Source organism: Carassius gibelio, chromosome A15 (assembly GCF_023724105.1).
Source record: "Carassius gibelio isolate Cgi1373 ecotype wild population from Czech Republic chromosome A15, carGib1.2-hapl.c, whole genome shotgun sequence".
Classification (NCBI taxonomy): Eukaryota; Metazoa; Chordata; class Actinopteri; order Cypriniformes; family Cyprinidae; genus Carassius; species Carassius gibelio.
In genome coordinates, this window is record NC_068385.1 from 15,531,185 (window position 1) to 15,547,204 (window position 16,020).

Sequence of the window (16,020 nt, forward strand, 5' to 3'; positions counted from 1 at the left end):
ATATATTTTATAAAGAACATTTATTGATCTATTTTAGTCAAGTTGTCTTAATTTGTTCTATTCTAGAGTTTTTGTTCCTTCACCAAAACTTGGGAAACTGTTTAAATGCACTGCAGAGAATGAATGCGTCGAAGTAAAGTCTGATGGTAAGTTTGTCTTTGTCTATTCATAGTGAAGATTTCCAAGGAAACTTTACATTGTTAATTTCACAATAATGTCCTCACTGATTTTAGAGTGAATACCTTGTTTCACTCTAAAAGTCTTTTTACATCAATATCTCTTTTGAAGATGTAAAACCTAAAGGCCTGAGACCAGTAGCATCATTATCTAGCCTGACATTAGAAGAGGAACAACATGTTATGGTATGTATAAAGATCCTTAAATACAGGGATGTTAGATAAGGCCGACGGTTGTTTTATATTTAACCTGATTTCACTTACAAAAGGTTGAGCTTTTGAAAGCTGTACCAAACGAGAAGTAAACTGTTCATAATCAGATAGTTTGAGTTTGCACAAGTCTTTCAGTCTGTCGCATAGCATTTTCACAGTAAAACCGCGGAGTGTGGTTTCCCCTTCACATACGTGACAGACAGAAATGTATCAGTTCTCCTTCAGAAAACAGGAAATAGTCTTTAAGAGAGCTGGAAATTGGTGAGAAATTTTTTTTTTGTTTTTGTGAAAGGTAACTAGAAATGTCTGGATGGTACCACAGTTATTTCTGGGGAGTTGTATTTGCTTTATTTATTGGGGCATTGGCTAATCGTTCAGGATGATGTGACTATCAGGAGTAAGTCATCAGCATTGTGAGTCAACTGTGATGTCAAACAAAACCATAGGGACACCACTTCCTCAGTGAAAACAATATAGTCTTATTTAAGCCTCAGTCTGTCTATGAGTTATTTAAATTATCATTTAAATAGGACATAAAATAGGTCAACTTTGTTCGTTTTGTTAGAATGAAAATGATACAGAAGTGAAAATGAAAGGGAATGACTTTTCTCAAGACAAAATGAAATATTTAGATGTGTATTTTTTTTTTCTTTCTGTAAGATGTGTAATCAAATTCGTGTAAGGGAGTCATCATCTGAGGATTTGAATGGAGAATGCAAACTCATGTACTCCACTGGAACAGTCATTAAAAAAATGAATCCTGTCACATTAGGTAAGAATGGATGGTTTTATAATAGTATTTCAGATTCAAACAGATAAAACCCTAACCATTTTCAAAACCTCTTTCACCTCAGTCAACAACAACAATAACAACAACAATCATTATCAAGGTCGGTGGATTGGTCAAGGTGAGCCCATCTGAGAGAAAATGAAATAAACTGTTGTCTTAGTGTGACTCTTTTAAAGAATCTGATTGCTAATTTACATTTCTATCAACATCAGATCAACGGAGAATGAGAAGAGATGCCCAGTCAGAGAGTGACACAAAAGATAAAGATGAGGATTATGATGGTACTTTGTTTAGACTTTAAAATAAATATTACAAATAAAAAATAACATCATACTTCATTATGCCATGCTGATGGTCGCACAACAGATACCAAAAGAAAAAGAAAAAAAAGCAATTCAAGCTATATTTTCTATACATATTTTGTAGATGCTGGGAGAGAGACTGCTTTTGTGCTGGACGGCTCTGGTAGCATTGACCATGACGACTTTCAGAGAGCCAAAGACTTCATCTACAATGTCATGTCCAATGTTTGGAAAACATGTTTCAATGCAAGTATAAACTAAAACATTTTATGATATACATTTATAGCAATTTTGTGTTTAAATAAAATGTAAAAGTTATATTATATATTTTAAAACCCTTCTGTCTTCAGTGTGACTTTGCGATAGTGCAGTTTGGTGCAGAGATCAGGACAGAGCTGTCACTGTTAGACAGTAAGGATCATGCCAAAGCTTTGCTAAAGGTCAAAGAAATACAGCAACTTGGCAAGATCACCAAGACCGCCTCAGCCATCCATCATGTCCTGTGAGTTTACAGATTATGATGTGAAATACTTGACATTTCACACCTTAAGTGTTTGATTGACATGCAGCTCTTTTGTTGGTGATAAACTGATGTCATGGTTTCACTGGTTTCATTGGTTGTTTACAGCACAGATATTTTCATCCCTGAGAATGGATCAAAAAAGAACTCCAAAAAATCAATAATTGTAATGTCTGACGGGAAAATGTTAGGAGACCCAATGAATCTTTCAGATGTTTTGAACATGCCACAAATGAAAGGTGTCACTCGCTATTCCATAGGAGTAAGTTTCCTGTTAACTGCTTATTACAGCAGCATTTTAGATAATAAATCACACTTAAGATGTTTTTAAAAGGTACATCCTCTGTTAGAATTACAGTTGCACATTACTGACATTTATTTTAATCTTGAAGACACTTCTAGGTCCACCAGTCCTACAAAAAACATTCATATCAGTGTGGTTATTTAAATTAAATTTTATTTAATTTTATTATGGTTTAATAGAATAAATCATAAAACCCAAACACTAACATCATGTTATCTTTAGGTTGGTAGCGGCATTCTGGATAAACCTGAAGCAATAGAAGAGATGACACAAATAGCAGATCCTGAGAAGTTTTACAAGGTTTCTAATTATGCCGCATTAGATGACATTCAGTCCTCACTGGAACAAAGTTTAACTGGAGCTCAAGGTAAGAACATTTTCATCAAAACTTTCTCTGGAAGGTTTGGGTGATTTCAAAGGCACTGATCAGAGAGGGCTTTATAAGACAACATTAAAAAGAAAAATTACCATAGTACATGGATTCAGTAAAAGATTGTTTTCAAGATTGCATTGAAATATCAAAAATGAATGAAATCACAGAGGTGATGTTAGGTATAGATATGTCCATTTTTTTTTTTAAATTAGGCTTTAGCCTCTAAAGTTTTTAGATGTATATTCTCACACTGTTTAAGCAACCATCCAAGTCACTGCTAATAGCTCGACATCAACACTAAAGCAGCAATTAATGGCTTGAACAAAAAAATTTAAAAACAAAACAAAAAAAACAGTAATTTCAAGATATCATTTCTATACATATTTTGTAGATGCTGGGAGAGAGATTGCTTTTGTGCTGGACGGCTCTGGTAGCATTGAACAGGAGGACTTTCAGAGAGCTAAAGACTTCATCCACAATGTCATGTCCAATGTTTGGAAAACATGTTTCAATGCAAGTATAAACTAAAACATTTTATGAAACACACATTTACAGCCATTTTGTGTTTAAATAAAATGTAAAAGTTATATTATATATTTTAAAACCCTTCTGTCTTCAGTGTGACTTTGCGATAGTGCAGTTTGGTGCAGAGATCAGGACAGAGCTGTCACTGTTAGACAGTAAGGATCATGTCAGAGCTTTGCTAAAAGTCAAAGATATACAGCAACTTGGCAAGATCACCAAGACCGCCTCAGCCATCCATCATGTCCTGTGAGTTTACAGATTATGATGTGAAATACTAGACATTTTACACCTTAAGTGTTTGATTGACATGCAGCTCTTTTGTTGATGATAAACTGATTTCATTGTTTCACTGGTTGTTTACAGCACAGACATTTTCATCCCTGAGAATGGATCAAAAAATAACTCCAAAAAATCAATAATTGTATTGTCTGACGGGAAAATGGCAGGAGACTCAATGAGTCTTACAGATGTTTTGAACATGCCACAAATGAAAGGTGTCACTCGCTATTCCATAGGAGTAAGTGTCCTGTTAACTGCTTATTTCAGCAACATTTTAGATATTAAATCACACTTAAGATGTTTTTAAAAGGTACATCTTCTGTTAGAATTACAATTGCACATTACTGTCATTTATTTTAATCTTGAAGACATTTCTAGGTTCCCCAGTCCTACTATAACATTAATATCAGTGTGGTTATAAATTACATTTTATTGAATTTTATTATGGCTTATCAGAGTTAATCATAAAACCCAAGCACTTGCACTAACATTGTGTTATCTTTAGGTTGGTAGCGGCATTCTGGATAAACCTGAAGCAATAGAAGAGATGACACAAATAGCAGATCCTGAGAAGTTTTACAAGGTTTCCAATTATGCAGAATTAGATGACATTCAGTCCTCACTGGAACAAAGTTTAACTGGAGCTAAAGGTAAGAACGTTTTCATCAAACATTACACTATATAACAGAGAAAAGCTATTGTTTTCTGTTATACACTGGAGAGGTCCCATTCTAAAATCTGATTGAAAAACTCACAACACAGCCAGCGTGCTCTAGACAGGTTCAAAGGAGTGTGATACGGCTCTATATCATCCTGGCTGTGATTCGGCTATAGACACAAGGCCACAGGTGATCAGAGCCATACTCCCATAGCTTTTGTCTTTTGTGCAACTAGCTGCTTCAGTGACATTATTGTTACAGAAGATGAGCATGTGTACTGTATAGAAGAATGAGAGATTGACTTCATTTCTCAAGTCAAGTCATTCATAAGAAGAAACAGTTTGCCAGGTCCACTTACAAAAGCAATATATCTGTCTTATAAGCTTTAATTATTCTCAGTGTTTCTCGCAATTTAATTTTGGTAACACTTTAGTATAGGGTCCAATTCACACTAATAACTAGTTGCTTATTAGCGTGTCTATTATTAACATATTGGCTGTTTATTAGTGCTTATAAAGTATAAATAATGCATAACATACATAATCCAATACCCTAAACTTAACAACTACCTTATAAACTATTAATAAGCAGAAAATAGAAGTTAATTGAGGCAAAAGTCATAGTTAATGGTTATTTAATAGTGAAAATTGGACCCTAAAATAAAGTGTGACCTTAATTTTTACTACTAAGAATTGAATTCAAGAGGTCTTTTCATGTTATGAATGGGGATCTTGAAATGGCACTCTTAATTAAGCCACACAAATAAAGCCAATGATCTTTTTTTACATTCTGACAACTTAATGGAAGATATTGCTGTGACGAGTGTTTAAGGACATTTATTTGATGTAACATTAGTAGTGCCAGGAGGGGGGTGGTGGTGGGTGGAAGGTTATAATTGTTCATTAACTAATTATTATAAGACAACATTATAAAGAAATACATTTCACAAAGTACATGGATTCAGTAAGGGATGGTTGTCAAAGTTGCAATTAATTATCGAATATGAATGCAATCACAGAGAATACATGTGAATCCTGTTTGTGCAGTTAACACTTGAGTGAAACATTTCTATGTATTGTAACTACTAAAGTACTGAATGAAGATATAACAAAGATTTGACATTTTCTTCTGTCACAGTGAATGTGCCACTACCATCAAGATCTTCAAGATTTCTGTCTGCTGTTACAAATCAAATGATCAACGAAAAACTCAACAGCAACAACAACAACAACAACAACAACAACAATCATTACCGAGGTGGGGGATTCGATGAGGGTTAGTTTGTTTACAGTTTAGTGTCATACCAGTTACCATGACTATATTCATGGTGAGAGGCAAGAGAAAATAGAAAAAGTTAAATAAACCATTCTTATCATAATAATAAAAACAAAAGATATGGACTACAAATGAAAGATTAAAAAAAAAAAATTGTTTATCTTTGACTGGAATTCTAAAACAAAATTTTGATTCACTTCATTAAAAACCTTTTCATAAGAATTGAAATGATAAGAGTATAGTTAAATCCACACTATCTATTAAAATATGCTTAAGCGATATTGGAGCACACCTGACAATGAAATGAGCTGTTGCCTTAGTGTGACTCATTTAAGGAATCTGATTGATAATTTACATCTCTTTCAATCTTATCACAAGTTAAGCAGAGGATGAGAAGAGACACCCAGTTGGATAGTGAAACAAACGCAGGTGAAGACGAGGAAGAGGAAGGTACTAATCTTTGTTCAGCCTTTGCAATCAAACATTAATTATGTCATACATATTAAGGTGTTGTACTTCAGATGCATAGATCAATGCCTTTAATGAAACATAATATCTATACCGATGTTTAAGATGCTGGGACAGAGATTGCTTTTGTGCTGGACGGCTCTGGTAGCATTGACCATGACGACTTTCAGAGAGCTAAAGACTTCATGCACGATGTCATGTTCAAAGTTTGGAACACATGTTTCGATGCAAGTATAAACTAAAGCATTTTAATGAGACACTTTTACAGCCATTTTGTTTTTAAGTACAAATTAAAAGGTATTTAATATTTGTTAAAAAAAAAAAAACTCTCCCTTTAGTGTAACTTTGCAATAGTGCAATTTGGTCAAGAGGTCAGGACAGAGCTGTCACTGTTAGACAATGAGGAAAGTGCCAAAGCTTTGCAAAAGGTCAAAGATATACAGCAACTTGGCAAGATCACCAAGACCGCCTCAGCCATCCATCATGTCCTGTGAGTTTACAGATTATGATATGAAATACTTGACATTTTACACCTTGACACCTTAAGTGTTTGATTGACATGCAGCTCTTTTGTTGATGATACATTAATATCATTGTCTCACTGGTTTCATTGGTTGTTTACAGCACAGATATTTTCATCCCTGAGAATGGATCAAAAAATAACTCCAGAAAAATTATGATTGTATTGTCTGATGGGAAAATGTCAGGAGACTCAATGAATCTTACAGATGTTTTGAACATGCCACAAATGAAAGGTGTCACTCGCTATTCCATAGGAGTAAGTGTCCTGTTAACTGCTTATTACAGCAGCATTTTTTTTATATCTTTAGAAGGCCTTCTTATGCTGGAGCTACATATACTGATTACTATGATTTATTTTAATCTGTTGTTAAAGACACTTCTAGGTTTGACACTCATTTCTGCGATATTACTCATAGTTTGGTTTAACAAAATAAATCATAAAACCCAAACCCTTGCACTAACATCATGTTATCTTTAGGTTGGTAGTGGCATTCTGGATAAACCTGAAGCTATAGAAGAGATGACACAAATAGCAGATCCTGATAAATTTTACAAGGTTTCCAATTATGCAGCATTAAATGACATTCTGTCATCACTGCAACAGAATTTAACAGGAATTGAAGGTAAGAGTGTTTTCATCACACATTAGTCTACACTATATCTAAAAAGAGAAAAGAGGCAGTTCTGTAGATAGTTTCTATGCTAAAATCTGATTGGATGAGCTGATAAACAGCCATTGTAAAACTAAGCCTTGCTGATAATCACACAAACCACACACATTTCAGAGTATAATTGCTTTAATTTAACATTTCAGTGATCAAAAAGTAAATATTGAGTATAAGATTTTAAATACAGTATTCCCAGTAACTATTTACATACCACCAGCAGACATGACAAGAAAAAGTAGAATCAAGTGTTGTGTTTTTCATGGATGAATCTATGTACTTGAAAGAATTGGTTAAGTGAATGATTCAGTAACTCCCCCATAAAAATCTATTTGTTGAGTGTCTGAACGTTTCAATGAATCAGTTGAAGTTGAACTCATGAAGATGAATTCACCTGTTACCATCTACTCATTCATCATTCAGTGTTCAGGTCACTGAAAAATCCCCACTACCAATGCATACAGTAAACTGACAGTCTGTCAGGGGTGTGCAAGTGGACAATGAAATATCTGAAAACCGCTTTGACTGTATTGTAATTGAATATGCAGTATACTATTAATGTGAATTCAACAAATGAGATTCATGCTATTATCTAAACAATTTGTGTCTCAGACAGTCAGCAAGGTGCAGGATTTCAGTTCCAGCTCGCTGAAGCTGGTTTCAGCTCCCATCTCATGCAGGACGTAAGGAGGATTTCTGCTTTCCGATACCTTTTATTTTAGAAACTATCCTATCTATCAAACACTATTAAGAATGTGTGGATGTTTGCACCAACTTTTCCCAAGATGATTAGCTGATATACTAATAACACTCATTTTTTTATATTTTGTGTGTGTGTGTGTGTGTGTGTGTGTGTGTGTGTGTGTGTGTGTGTGTGTGTGTGTGTGTGTGTGTGTGTGTGTGTGTGTGTGTGTAGAATTCTATTCTTTTTGGAGCAGTTGGAGCCTTTGGCTGGAGTGGTGCAGTCATTTTGCAATCTGGTAAAACCGTGACATTATTTAACGACTCTAATGATGGACCCAAATTTTCCTATTTAGGTGAGTGATGGTTGGAACCCGAAAAAGTAAATAAAAGAAAATGGATTAAGGATATATATATTGAACACCTGGATAAATGAAAGTAATCTCAGGTTCATGTTTGTTGAATCTCCTTCCTGATCACAGGTTACAGTGTCGCTTCTGCTAAACTAAACCCAAGTAAAACACTCTACATATCTGGTGCACCACGGTATAACTTGACTGGTGGAGTATTTATTTTCAGTGGCTCTGAAAAGTATGTGCTCCAGGGAGATCAGGTATTTGTAGTTAATACTATTGCACACTACATTAACACATGAGACTGTTTGCTTTTTGAAAGTTTTTTTTATTATTATTTGCACATCATAAATGTATGACCGGTTTCCACCAAATTCAATAGTGCAATCTTTAAATGGTATGCATTATTTAAATTCATAATAACTGTGAAATAATAAAATTAAATATGTTAAATACATTAATTTAAACCATTTATTGCATTAGAAATGATTGTTGTTTTTTCTTCTGATTGATTTGGGGCTCACAATCAAGCCCCAGTTTATGCATTTGCTAATATGACAATAATGAAGTAATGTATAATTGTCATAGGTTGGATCTTACTTTGGATCAGTTCTTTGTGCCTTGGACATTGATAGAAATCAATACACAGATTATCTTTTAGTTGGAGCTCCACATTTCCATCAAAGTGGGGAAGAAGGCAAAGTGCTTATGTACAGACTGAATCAGGTAAGATCATACTCTCCTTTCACCTTTTAAATAAATATGTGGACAATAGTTTAACATGATTTGTGTCTCATGGGGCTATTTTTAAATCATGCTAAAGGAGGACAGGTTTGAGAGTGTGGCTATGGAGCTTAAGGGCGAACAGACCTTTGCGAGGTTTGGCGCAGCCATTGCATCAATAGGAGATATTGATGGGAATAAGTTCAATGATATAGCAGTGGGAGCTCCACTGGAATCAGATTCTGCTGGAAGCATTTACATTTACAATGGATTCAAAGATGGACTTACGTTTTCACAAGTGAGTTTCAGCATATATTATTTATATATTATACATTATATTTGAGCATTTTAATAAATCTTTGTTAGAGTGTGTGCATGTTTTGATAGACTAAAGTTTTTATATTCATTATAGTTTATGTATTATATTATGTATTATTATAATATCTGAATATACAACGTTTTATATTAATTATTTACATTTTATTTCAACTAAATTAATGAAATAAAATGTAAAACTATATAGAATATAATACAATATAATAAAACAGTTAAATCCCATCATACCAGAAATTCTTTCAGTATAAAAAACAAAACAATGCAAAACAGAAAAAAGAAAGAAAAAAGTATTTCTTTATGACAGTTATGACCATGTTCCTTTCATAGATACAAAATGTATCTTTCATTCTAAAAATGATTTTGTTTTTTTTTTGTTTTTTTTTTGCCATTTCCTCCCTAGAAAATTTCCCCCTCAGATTTTGGCATTAAACTTGTCCACTTTGGTCAGTCAGTAAGCAGTGCACCTGATAGAGAGTCAAATAAGGCCTCCATTACTGTTGGAAGTCAAGGAGGAGTGCTTGTTTTTGAGTGAGTATAAATAATTGTTATATTGTTCAAAGTTCAAAGTTTTTTCTTTTTTCATATTATATTTCAGTGCACCTTCTGTTCCATTAATGGTTGGGGGAACCTTTTCTTTAGATGTTGTTTAATGTTTATACTTTTTTTTTTCAGGACTATCCCTGTTATTGTTATCAAACCATCTATAACAATTACTCCAAGCATCATTAAAATAGATCAACAGATGAGTGATTTATCCATAAACTACCACACATGCTTTAATGTGATGAATGAAAAGCTTAAAAGTAAGTATTCTCTTTCAGTTCAGTGAGTATTTTTGATCCAAAACAATCCTCATGATTACTTTAACCAAATTCACTTTCTGTCATTTTAAGTTAAACTTCCAATTAAGTACAAAATTGACTTGGATTCTGATGTAAACAAAAAACGCCTCACTTATGAAGGCAAAGATCTCTTAGAAAAATCTTTCACCTTGACACCAGACGTAGAGTGTACATCTATCAACCTCAAATATTCGGTACGTTGGTTCTGTTTGATTCTTTTTTCCTAAACCACTTGTCAAGTTTATAAGAAAATAAAACATGTTACGGTTGGAACAGACATTCAGCATAAACCTAGTACTATTACTACAGTATGTAAAAAAAAAAAAAAAATGGATAGTATTAATTTAAATTATTATAAAAAAATCCTTTGACAGCTAGGACTCATTCTTTATGATGTTGACTGAGAAGAACTGTGTCTTCCTTTCAGGTCTGTTTTGACTGTTTTTCACCGATTAAAATCAAGCTGACTTTTTCATTGGATCAAAACAAAGAAGCCCCAATACGAATTCTTGACAAATTTAGTCCACAAGAGGTTGTACATGAGGTAAAATATGTTTAAGCATAATCATAACATAAAGATTTCTCATGCACTTGTAAACATGAAGTCATCTTTCACCATTTACTCACTACTGTTCAAAAACTTGGGGTCGGGTAAGTTATGAATGTTTTGAAAGTTATGAAAGTTATGAATGTTTTAGAATGTTTTAAAAGCCATGTTTTGTATTTATCAAGGCTGCATTTATTTGATCAAAAATACAGTAAAAACACTATTTTTTTTTTTTATTTCCATTTAAAATAACTGTTTTCTCTATGAATTTATTTTACATATATAATTTATTCCTGTAATGTAAAGCTGAATTTTCAGCATCATTACTCAGATCAATCCTTCTGAGATCATTCTAATACGCTGATTTGTGGAAAAAAAAAAATTGAATATATTTATTATCCATCAGCTAGTCATCATCCATTTTGTGAAATGTTTCATTAAATGACTTTAAATGACTTTATAATGTTTTTTTTTTTTTCATTTTTAGATTTCCTTTGAAAAAGAATGCAAGACTGCAGATTGTAAACCAAGTATTGTATTATCTGATTCAAAAATTAGGTAGGTACTGATGAAATGTACTCCATTTCAGCTTTAAAAGGGGGCTTTTTAAAAGAATTGTAAAAATACAGTTCTGTGTTTTTTGTAACTACAATAATTTATGTTTTAGTGAAGATTTGATCATTATCGGAGAAACTCAAAGCTTGAATATCAATTTCAATCTTACAAACACTGAAGACCCTTCCTATATGACCACCCTGACTTTGACCTTCCCCAGCATTCTCAGTCAGAGGGTAAAAAAACATGACTTCACCTTCAAATGCCAATTACATCTGCTGTTGATACATTTAGTAGATACGTGAAAGCCTGGTTTGGTGTCTCACTTACAGAAAATAGAAGGTGCCACCTGTCCTGTGAAGAATGAAAATCAAATACAATGTAATATTCAACACCCTATTTTCAAAAGAGGCGCACAGGTATGAATCGATCACACACATTTGAAAAACGTTAGAATTCTGATCTCTTTTGCACCTGATATTTTTCAGTAATGAAAAGTATGATGTCCCGAGGTGATCTCAAGGATCGGGATTGGGACCGATCAAGCTTTTTTTAACTGATCGATATCGTTTCTCCTCAGTCCAAGCCATTAGGCAGTTGTGAGCTAATAAAGAGTTGGACTTGAAACCCAATGTTGCTTGGGCACTTTCCCATTGAGAATGGGCAACACATTTCTATCTGGATACTTTAGATCAGTCATGGGCCCTGCATGTTACTAGGTTGCCCACTGACGGCAACATTGCTCAAAAAGTTGCATCAACTTAAGGACTGTTCTGTTGTGCCAAATATACATTTTAGCTTCCATGTTTAATGTTTTTGATGCACACTTTGTAACAATCACTCATTTATTTATCATTTACTTCTAGTCATCAGACTAAATTAGACGTTTTTGTCATAACGTGTTGCTGTAGGTTGCATCTTGATTCAGACTTGACTAACAATCCGACACTGACCTAAGTGACCTTAGAAAAGTTGCAATTATTCAGCTTATTTAACATATAAAATAAAAGAACTTAATATCAGTGCCATCTTCCTAATCGTGACCACATCTATATGTAATTGTGTACATCTGCCAATACAGTGTGTGCATTTCTATACACATATAGAGAGAGTGTATTTTGTAATATATATACATACATCATAAATGTATTATTTTTACTCTCTGCACAACTCTGATTTTAAGAACTATAATATACTTGAAGTGTGCACCAAACACACATTCCTGTATGTACAAGTATAGGATCGGTACTCCGTATCGGCAGATACTTATTATTCTATGACTCGGATCTGATCGGGGGTACAAAAAACCTGAAAGTATTTTTTTTTTTATCTTCCAGACCACCCTTTTCATCTCATGGCAGCTCAGTGAAACCAAATCTGATCTGAAGAAATATGAGATTACTGCTAATCTATCCAGGTTTGAGAGCTACTTTTCCAAACTTTTTATATAATGAAAAGAATTTGGTGTAGAGACTATTTTCACTCAGAAATTGCTAGTAAAGTTTGCAATTAAATATAGAAAAACTTAACACACATTTAATTTAATTAAACGTACTTTCTCATAAAATGTGTTTCAATAATCTTTTTATTAAATACTTTTTAATTACAAATCTTTCCTTTTTTTTGCGTTTAAAGCTTCACCTTCTTATTTTTTTAAATGTGCATTTAAAAAACAATTATTTGGTTTTTAGTCAGAATCTTGGCTCTGAAATTCTGGCCACTAAAACATATCCATTTGAGGTGATGTATTCCCTACCAATCCAGCTATCTGGGTAAGTGAACAAACAGTTTAAATATTTCAAATGAAACATTTTGATTTTGTAATATTTAAGCTTATTTATGATTATTATTATAATTCATTTATTTTTCAACAACAGCAAAGCCAGCACAAACAGACTCCGTATTGAAGAGGGGCAAAAAGTAAAGATTCAAGAAATGAATTTCGAATTTCAGGTACAGTATTTTAAAATCTAATCTCACAAAATATTTATGTCATACATTAAATATATTCTCCTGTATTCTTAGTTTGCAGGTGAAAATAAGTATGGCGCTACAATCAAAGTAGTTGTAAACATAACAAAGGACACCTTCAAAACTGATTTGGACATCACTAATGTCACACCACAGGAGGTATCATATGAAATTAAATATCTATTAAATATTAAGTTATATCGACGAGAAACAGCATGACAGCTTTCAAACTAACATTAATTGCTCATTTTGTATTAGGAGTGTGTCTTACCCAAAAATACTAAAGTGGAGGTAAGATATTACCTTAAAACAATGGCCATGCTTTCAAAAACGTTGAATAAAAGTATTTTAAATCAAATATATACATGTTTTATATTTTTATGCATGTAGGGATTATATATGATCACATGTAGCTTGACAACGCTGAAGAAAATCATCATTGATGCCAAAGTTTTGATACATGACGTTCAGGTATAGTTATCTAATTCAGGTATACTGATAATCATATGCATCAATGAACTGTTTATACAATAATTCTTTTCAAACTGATAGGAAAGCACAGAAAAGATCACTGCCGTAGCAACATACAGCTTTGATGAGTCCATCTATACTGCGAAGCATTTTTCCAGAACTTTTCCGGTGAGCGACCGTCCTTTCAGGCATGCAAACGTGTCATCACGTATTTAGTTACTGATAGATTTAATCATGCCATGCAGGTGGAGGTGATAGTTGCGAAGCTGCAGGTGACCAAATCTATAGGTCCCATCATTGGAGGATCCATAGGAGGATTTCTGCTCCTTTTCATCATCATCATCATTCTCATTAAGGTAAAAAATCTCTGTCTCCACATTTGATGTAACAAGGAAGATCAAGTCAAGCACATTCTATTGTGGGATATTGTATTCCTTGCAGGAGCATGTAATTGTGTACTGCAAATTTTGGTGTATATAATTAGTCATTTGAGTATATTATGATACAATTTGCATTCTGTGCATACTATATACTGCAGAATTAGTGAGAGTTGTAAGGTTGTATGGTTCTATGCTATTTCAGACATACCTCTGCATGCACTGACTCTGTGTGATCTCTTTTCAGTGTGGCTTTTTCCGTCGCCGCCATAAAATGGACCAAGCACAGAGTGCAAACTGAAGACTGGCAAAGCCTTGGAGGGACCATTTATTACTATATAATATATATCTTGCTTAAGTTTGCATAAAAAAGTAGTATTAAGAAGCAGCTTTTTAATGATTTATTTAATAGTATATTGTATATGCAGAAAGAATGAAAGACAAAAATAAATCTGTTTCTAAATCATAACAAATATCCCACATCAAGGGGCTTACAGCTATTTCCTTGGATGGAAGTTATTTGTTCAAGATTTGATGACACACCAAACTCCACAACCAAAAGTCACATATCATTTTATGACTAACTTACAATACGGTCAACCAAGACATTGTTGATATTATGATTCATGATTTACAATATAACATCTATGGCAAGACACATCTGTAAACCAATTTGGTTGCATGACAAAAAGGTAGCCTATTTTCATGGTTAGTTTTATCTGGGCTGCGTTCAGCCCTGACAAAATGGTGCAAAACGTTTTTAAAATGGTAACGGTGGTGCATTGACCAGCCTTTTGTGATGACGCAAGAGTTGCAGCTATAGCAGCCGAGAAGGCCTTTGTGTTCTGAATTTTCGGAGCCAGATGAAATCGATATTAATAAGTGTTTAATACTGCAAAATATGAATCAATGTTACAGTCACTGCCCTTGTCATCCAGAATAAAAGAGAAAATCTCAATCGAGTGAATGGATCTGTGGAAACTGTGGTTCCTAATTATTGTGAGCCAACACTTGCCTCGCATTTCAGGATGAAAAAACAAACAATTCAGGTGAAGCATAATCCACTTCTTACATCAGAGACAGTTATGATCTATATGACCTTATTATTGTTATTATTACTAACTATATGACATTATTAATCAGTGTCTTGCACACCTTCCTAAGGAAAGGATATGGACCAGAAGACATTGCAATTACTAAATTATATTTAGACAGCCTTAAAGCAGTTTCAGATCTATACATGTGCTCTTATTTCAGTTGTGTTGCCTTTAATATTAATAAACGTGTAAACAATATACTTGCTCTCGTGAGTTTTTATTTTGATGTTAATTAAATTGTGCAGCTGTCTCTTTAAAACCGCGTGGTTTATATAACGTTTCATCCTGCCGCTGATTGTGCTTACATTTTTGTAAACCAAGCCAGATAAAACATATCTCAAACCCTGTTGCACTGTTTCCAGGAAACATGTCGTTCAAACCGGAAACCGTAGCAAACGTTGCGCACCAGTTTGAGCTTTCTTTTACTGTCTATGGCTTGAACCAGCGGCTGGTTTGAGATAATTTCCCAGTTTAACAAGAAGACTAGCAGTGCTGATAACTTCTCAATCTCTTTTTAAAACCAAACAAAACATACTAACTGACTTGCCCAGGCTGAGAGACCAGAAGAGACACTATGCACTTTTGACACTGGAAATTAAGTCTTTTAACTGGTCATTCACCTCCACATGGTGTAAACACACTCACACACATATACATAAACAGTCACACGTACATACACGTGGTCATGTGATATGCTCAAGCTCTCACATGTATGGCTATGTTTAGTCTTGCATCTGACTACTGAATGTCACAATGGAGGACCAAACCTGCAGAAATTAAAAATAAATAAATAAAAGGAAAAAAATTAACTAAATGATGTGATAAAAACAAAAATAGTTAATTTGAAATCAAATGTAATCCTGAATTACATTTAAACTTACTTTTTCCTTTATGTATTCATTTTACACTGATTTTTATTCTTTTTAACTTTTATTTACTTATACTTTCATTCATTTTTATATTTATTTAATTTACTTATTTATTTTAAAATGTATT

General features: G+C 33.5%; 1 protein-coding gene across 19 annotated transcripts in view; it reads left to right on the plus strand.

Moving 5' to 3' along the window:
• The window catches only part of LOC128029322 (integrin alpha-E), a 60,757-nt gene extending 45,535 nt beyond the window's left edge, over positions 1-15,222 (plus strand). Inside the window, exons 3-42 of one of the 19 annotated variants that reach the window (XM_052617043.1) lie at positions 67-146; positions 289-362; positions 1,050-1,161; positions 1,244-1,297; positions 1,392-1,460; positions 1,606-1,727; positions 1,832-1,983; positions 2,110-2,263; positions 2,528-2,672; positions 3,070-3,191; positions 3,298-3,449; positions 3,567-3,720; positions 3,988-4,132; positions 5,279-5,416; positions 5,795-5,866; positions 5,990-6,111; positions 6,223-6,374; positions 6,509-6,662; positions 6,885-7,029; positions 7,684-7,754; positions 7,988-8,108; positions 8,235-8,365; positions 8,694-8,831; positions 8,929-9,126; positions 9,565-9,692; positions 9,837-9,967; positions 10,058-10,200; positions 10,434-10,550; positions 11,041-11,111; positions 11,221-11,344; positions 11,441-11,527; positions 12,446-12,525; positions 12,800-12,880; positions 12,986-13,061; positions 13,134-13,238; positions 13,338-13,370; positions 13,470-13,550; positions 13,632-13,718; positions 13,796-13,906; positions 14,175-15,222. In XM_052617043.1, the coding sequence (XP_052473003.1) occupies positions 67-146; positions 289-362; positions 1,050-1,161; positions 1,244-1,297; positions 1,392-1,460; positions 1,606-1,727; positions 1,832-1,983; positions 2,110-2,263; positions 2,528-2,672; positions 3,070-3,191; positions 3,298-3,449; positions 3,567-3,720; positions 3,988-4,132; positions 5,279-5,416; positions 5,795-5,866; positions 5,990-6,111; positions 6,223-6,374; positions 6,509-6,662; positions 6,885-7,029; positions 7,684-7,754; positions 7,988-8,108; positions 8,235-8,365; positions 8,694-8,831; positions 8,929-9,126; positions 9,565-9,692; positions 9,837-9,967; positions 10,058-10,200; positions 10,434-10,550; positions 11,041-11,111; positions 11,221-11,344; positions 11,441-11,527; positions 12,446-12,525; positions 12,800-12,880; positions 12,986-13,061; positions 13,134-13,238; positions 13,338-13,370; positions 13,470-13,550; positions 13,632-13,718; positions 13,796-13,906; positions 14,175-14,228 (4,486 nt within the window). In that variant the 3' untranslated portion in view covers positions 14,229-15,222. Of the gene's footprint in view, positions 1-66; positions 147-288; positions 363-1,049; positions 1,162-1,243; positions 1,298-1,389; positions 1,461-1,605; positions 1,728-1,831; positions 1,984-2,109; positions 2,264-2,527; positions 2,673-3,069; positions 3,192-3,297; positions 3,450-3,566; positions 3,721-3,987; positions 4,133-5,278; positions 5,417-5,794; positions 5,867-5,989; positions 6,112-6,222; positions 6,375-6,508; positions 6,663-6,884; positions 7,030-7,683; positions 7,755-7,987; positions 8,109-8,234; positions 8,366-8,693; positions 8,832-8,928; positions 9,127-9,564; positions 9,693-9,836; positions 9,968-10,057; positions 10,201-10,433; positions 10,551-11,040; positions 11,112-11,220; positions 11,345-11,440; positions 11,528-12,445; positions 12,526-12,799; positions 12,881-12,985; positions 13,062-13,133; positions 13,239-13,337; positions 13,371-13,469; positions 13,551-13,631; positions 13,719-13,795; positions 13,907-14,174 lie in introns of all 19 variants that reach the window. The other 18 variants (XM_052617044.1, XM_052617045.1, XM_052617046.1 and 15 more) reach the window with 18 other exon arrangements.
• The last annotated feature ends 798 nt before the right edge of the window (positions 15,223-16,020 follow it).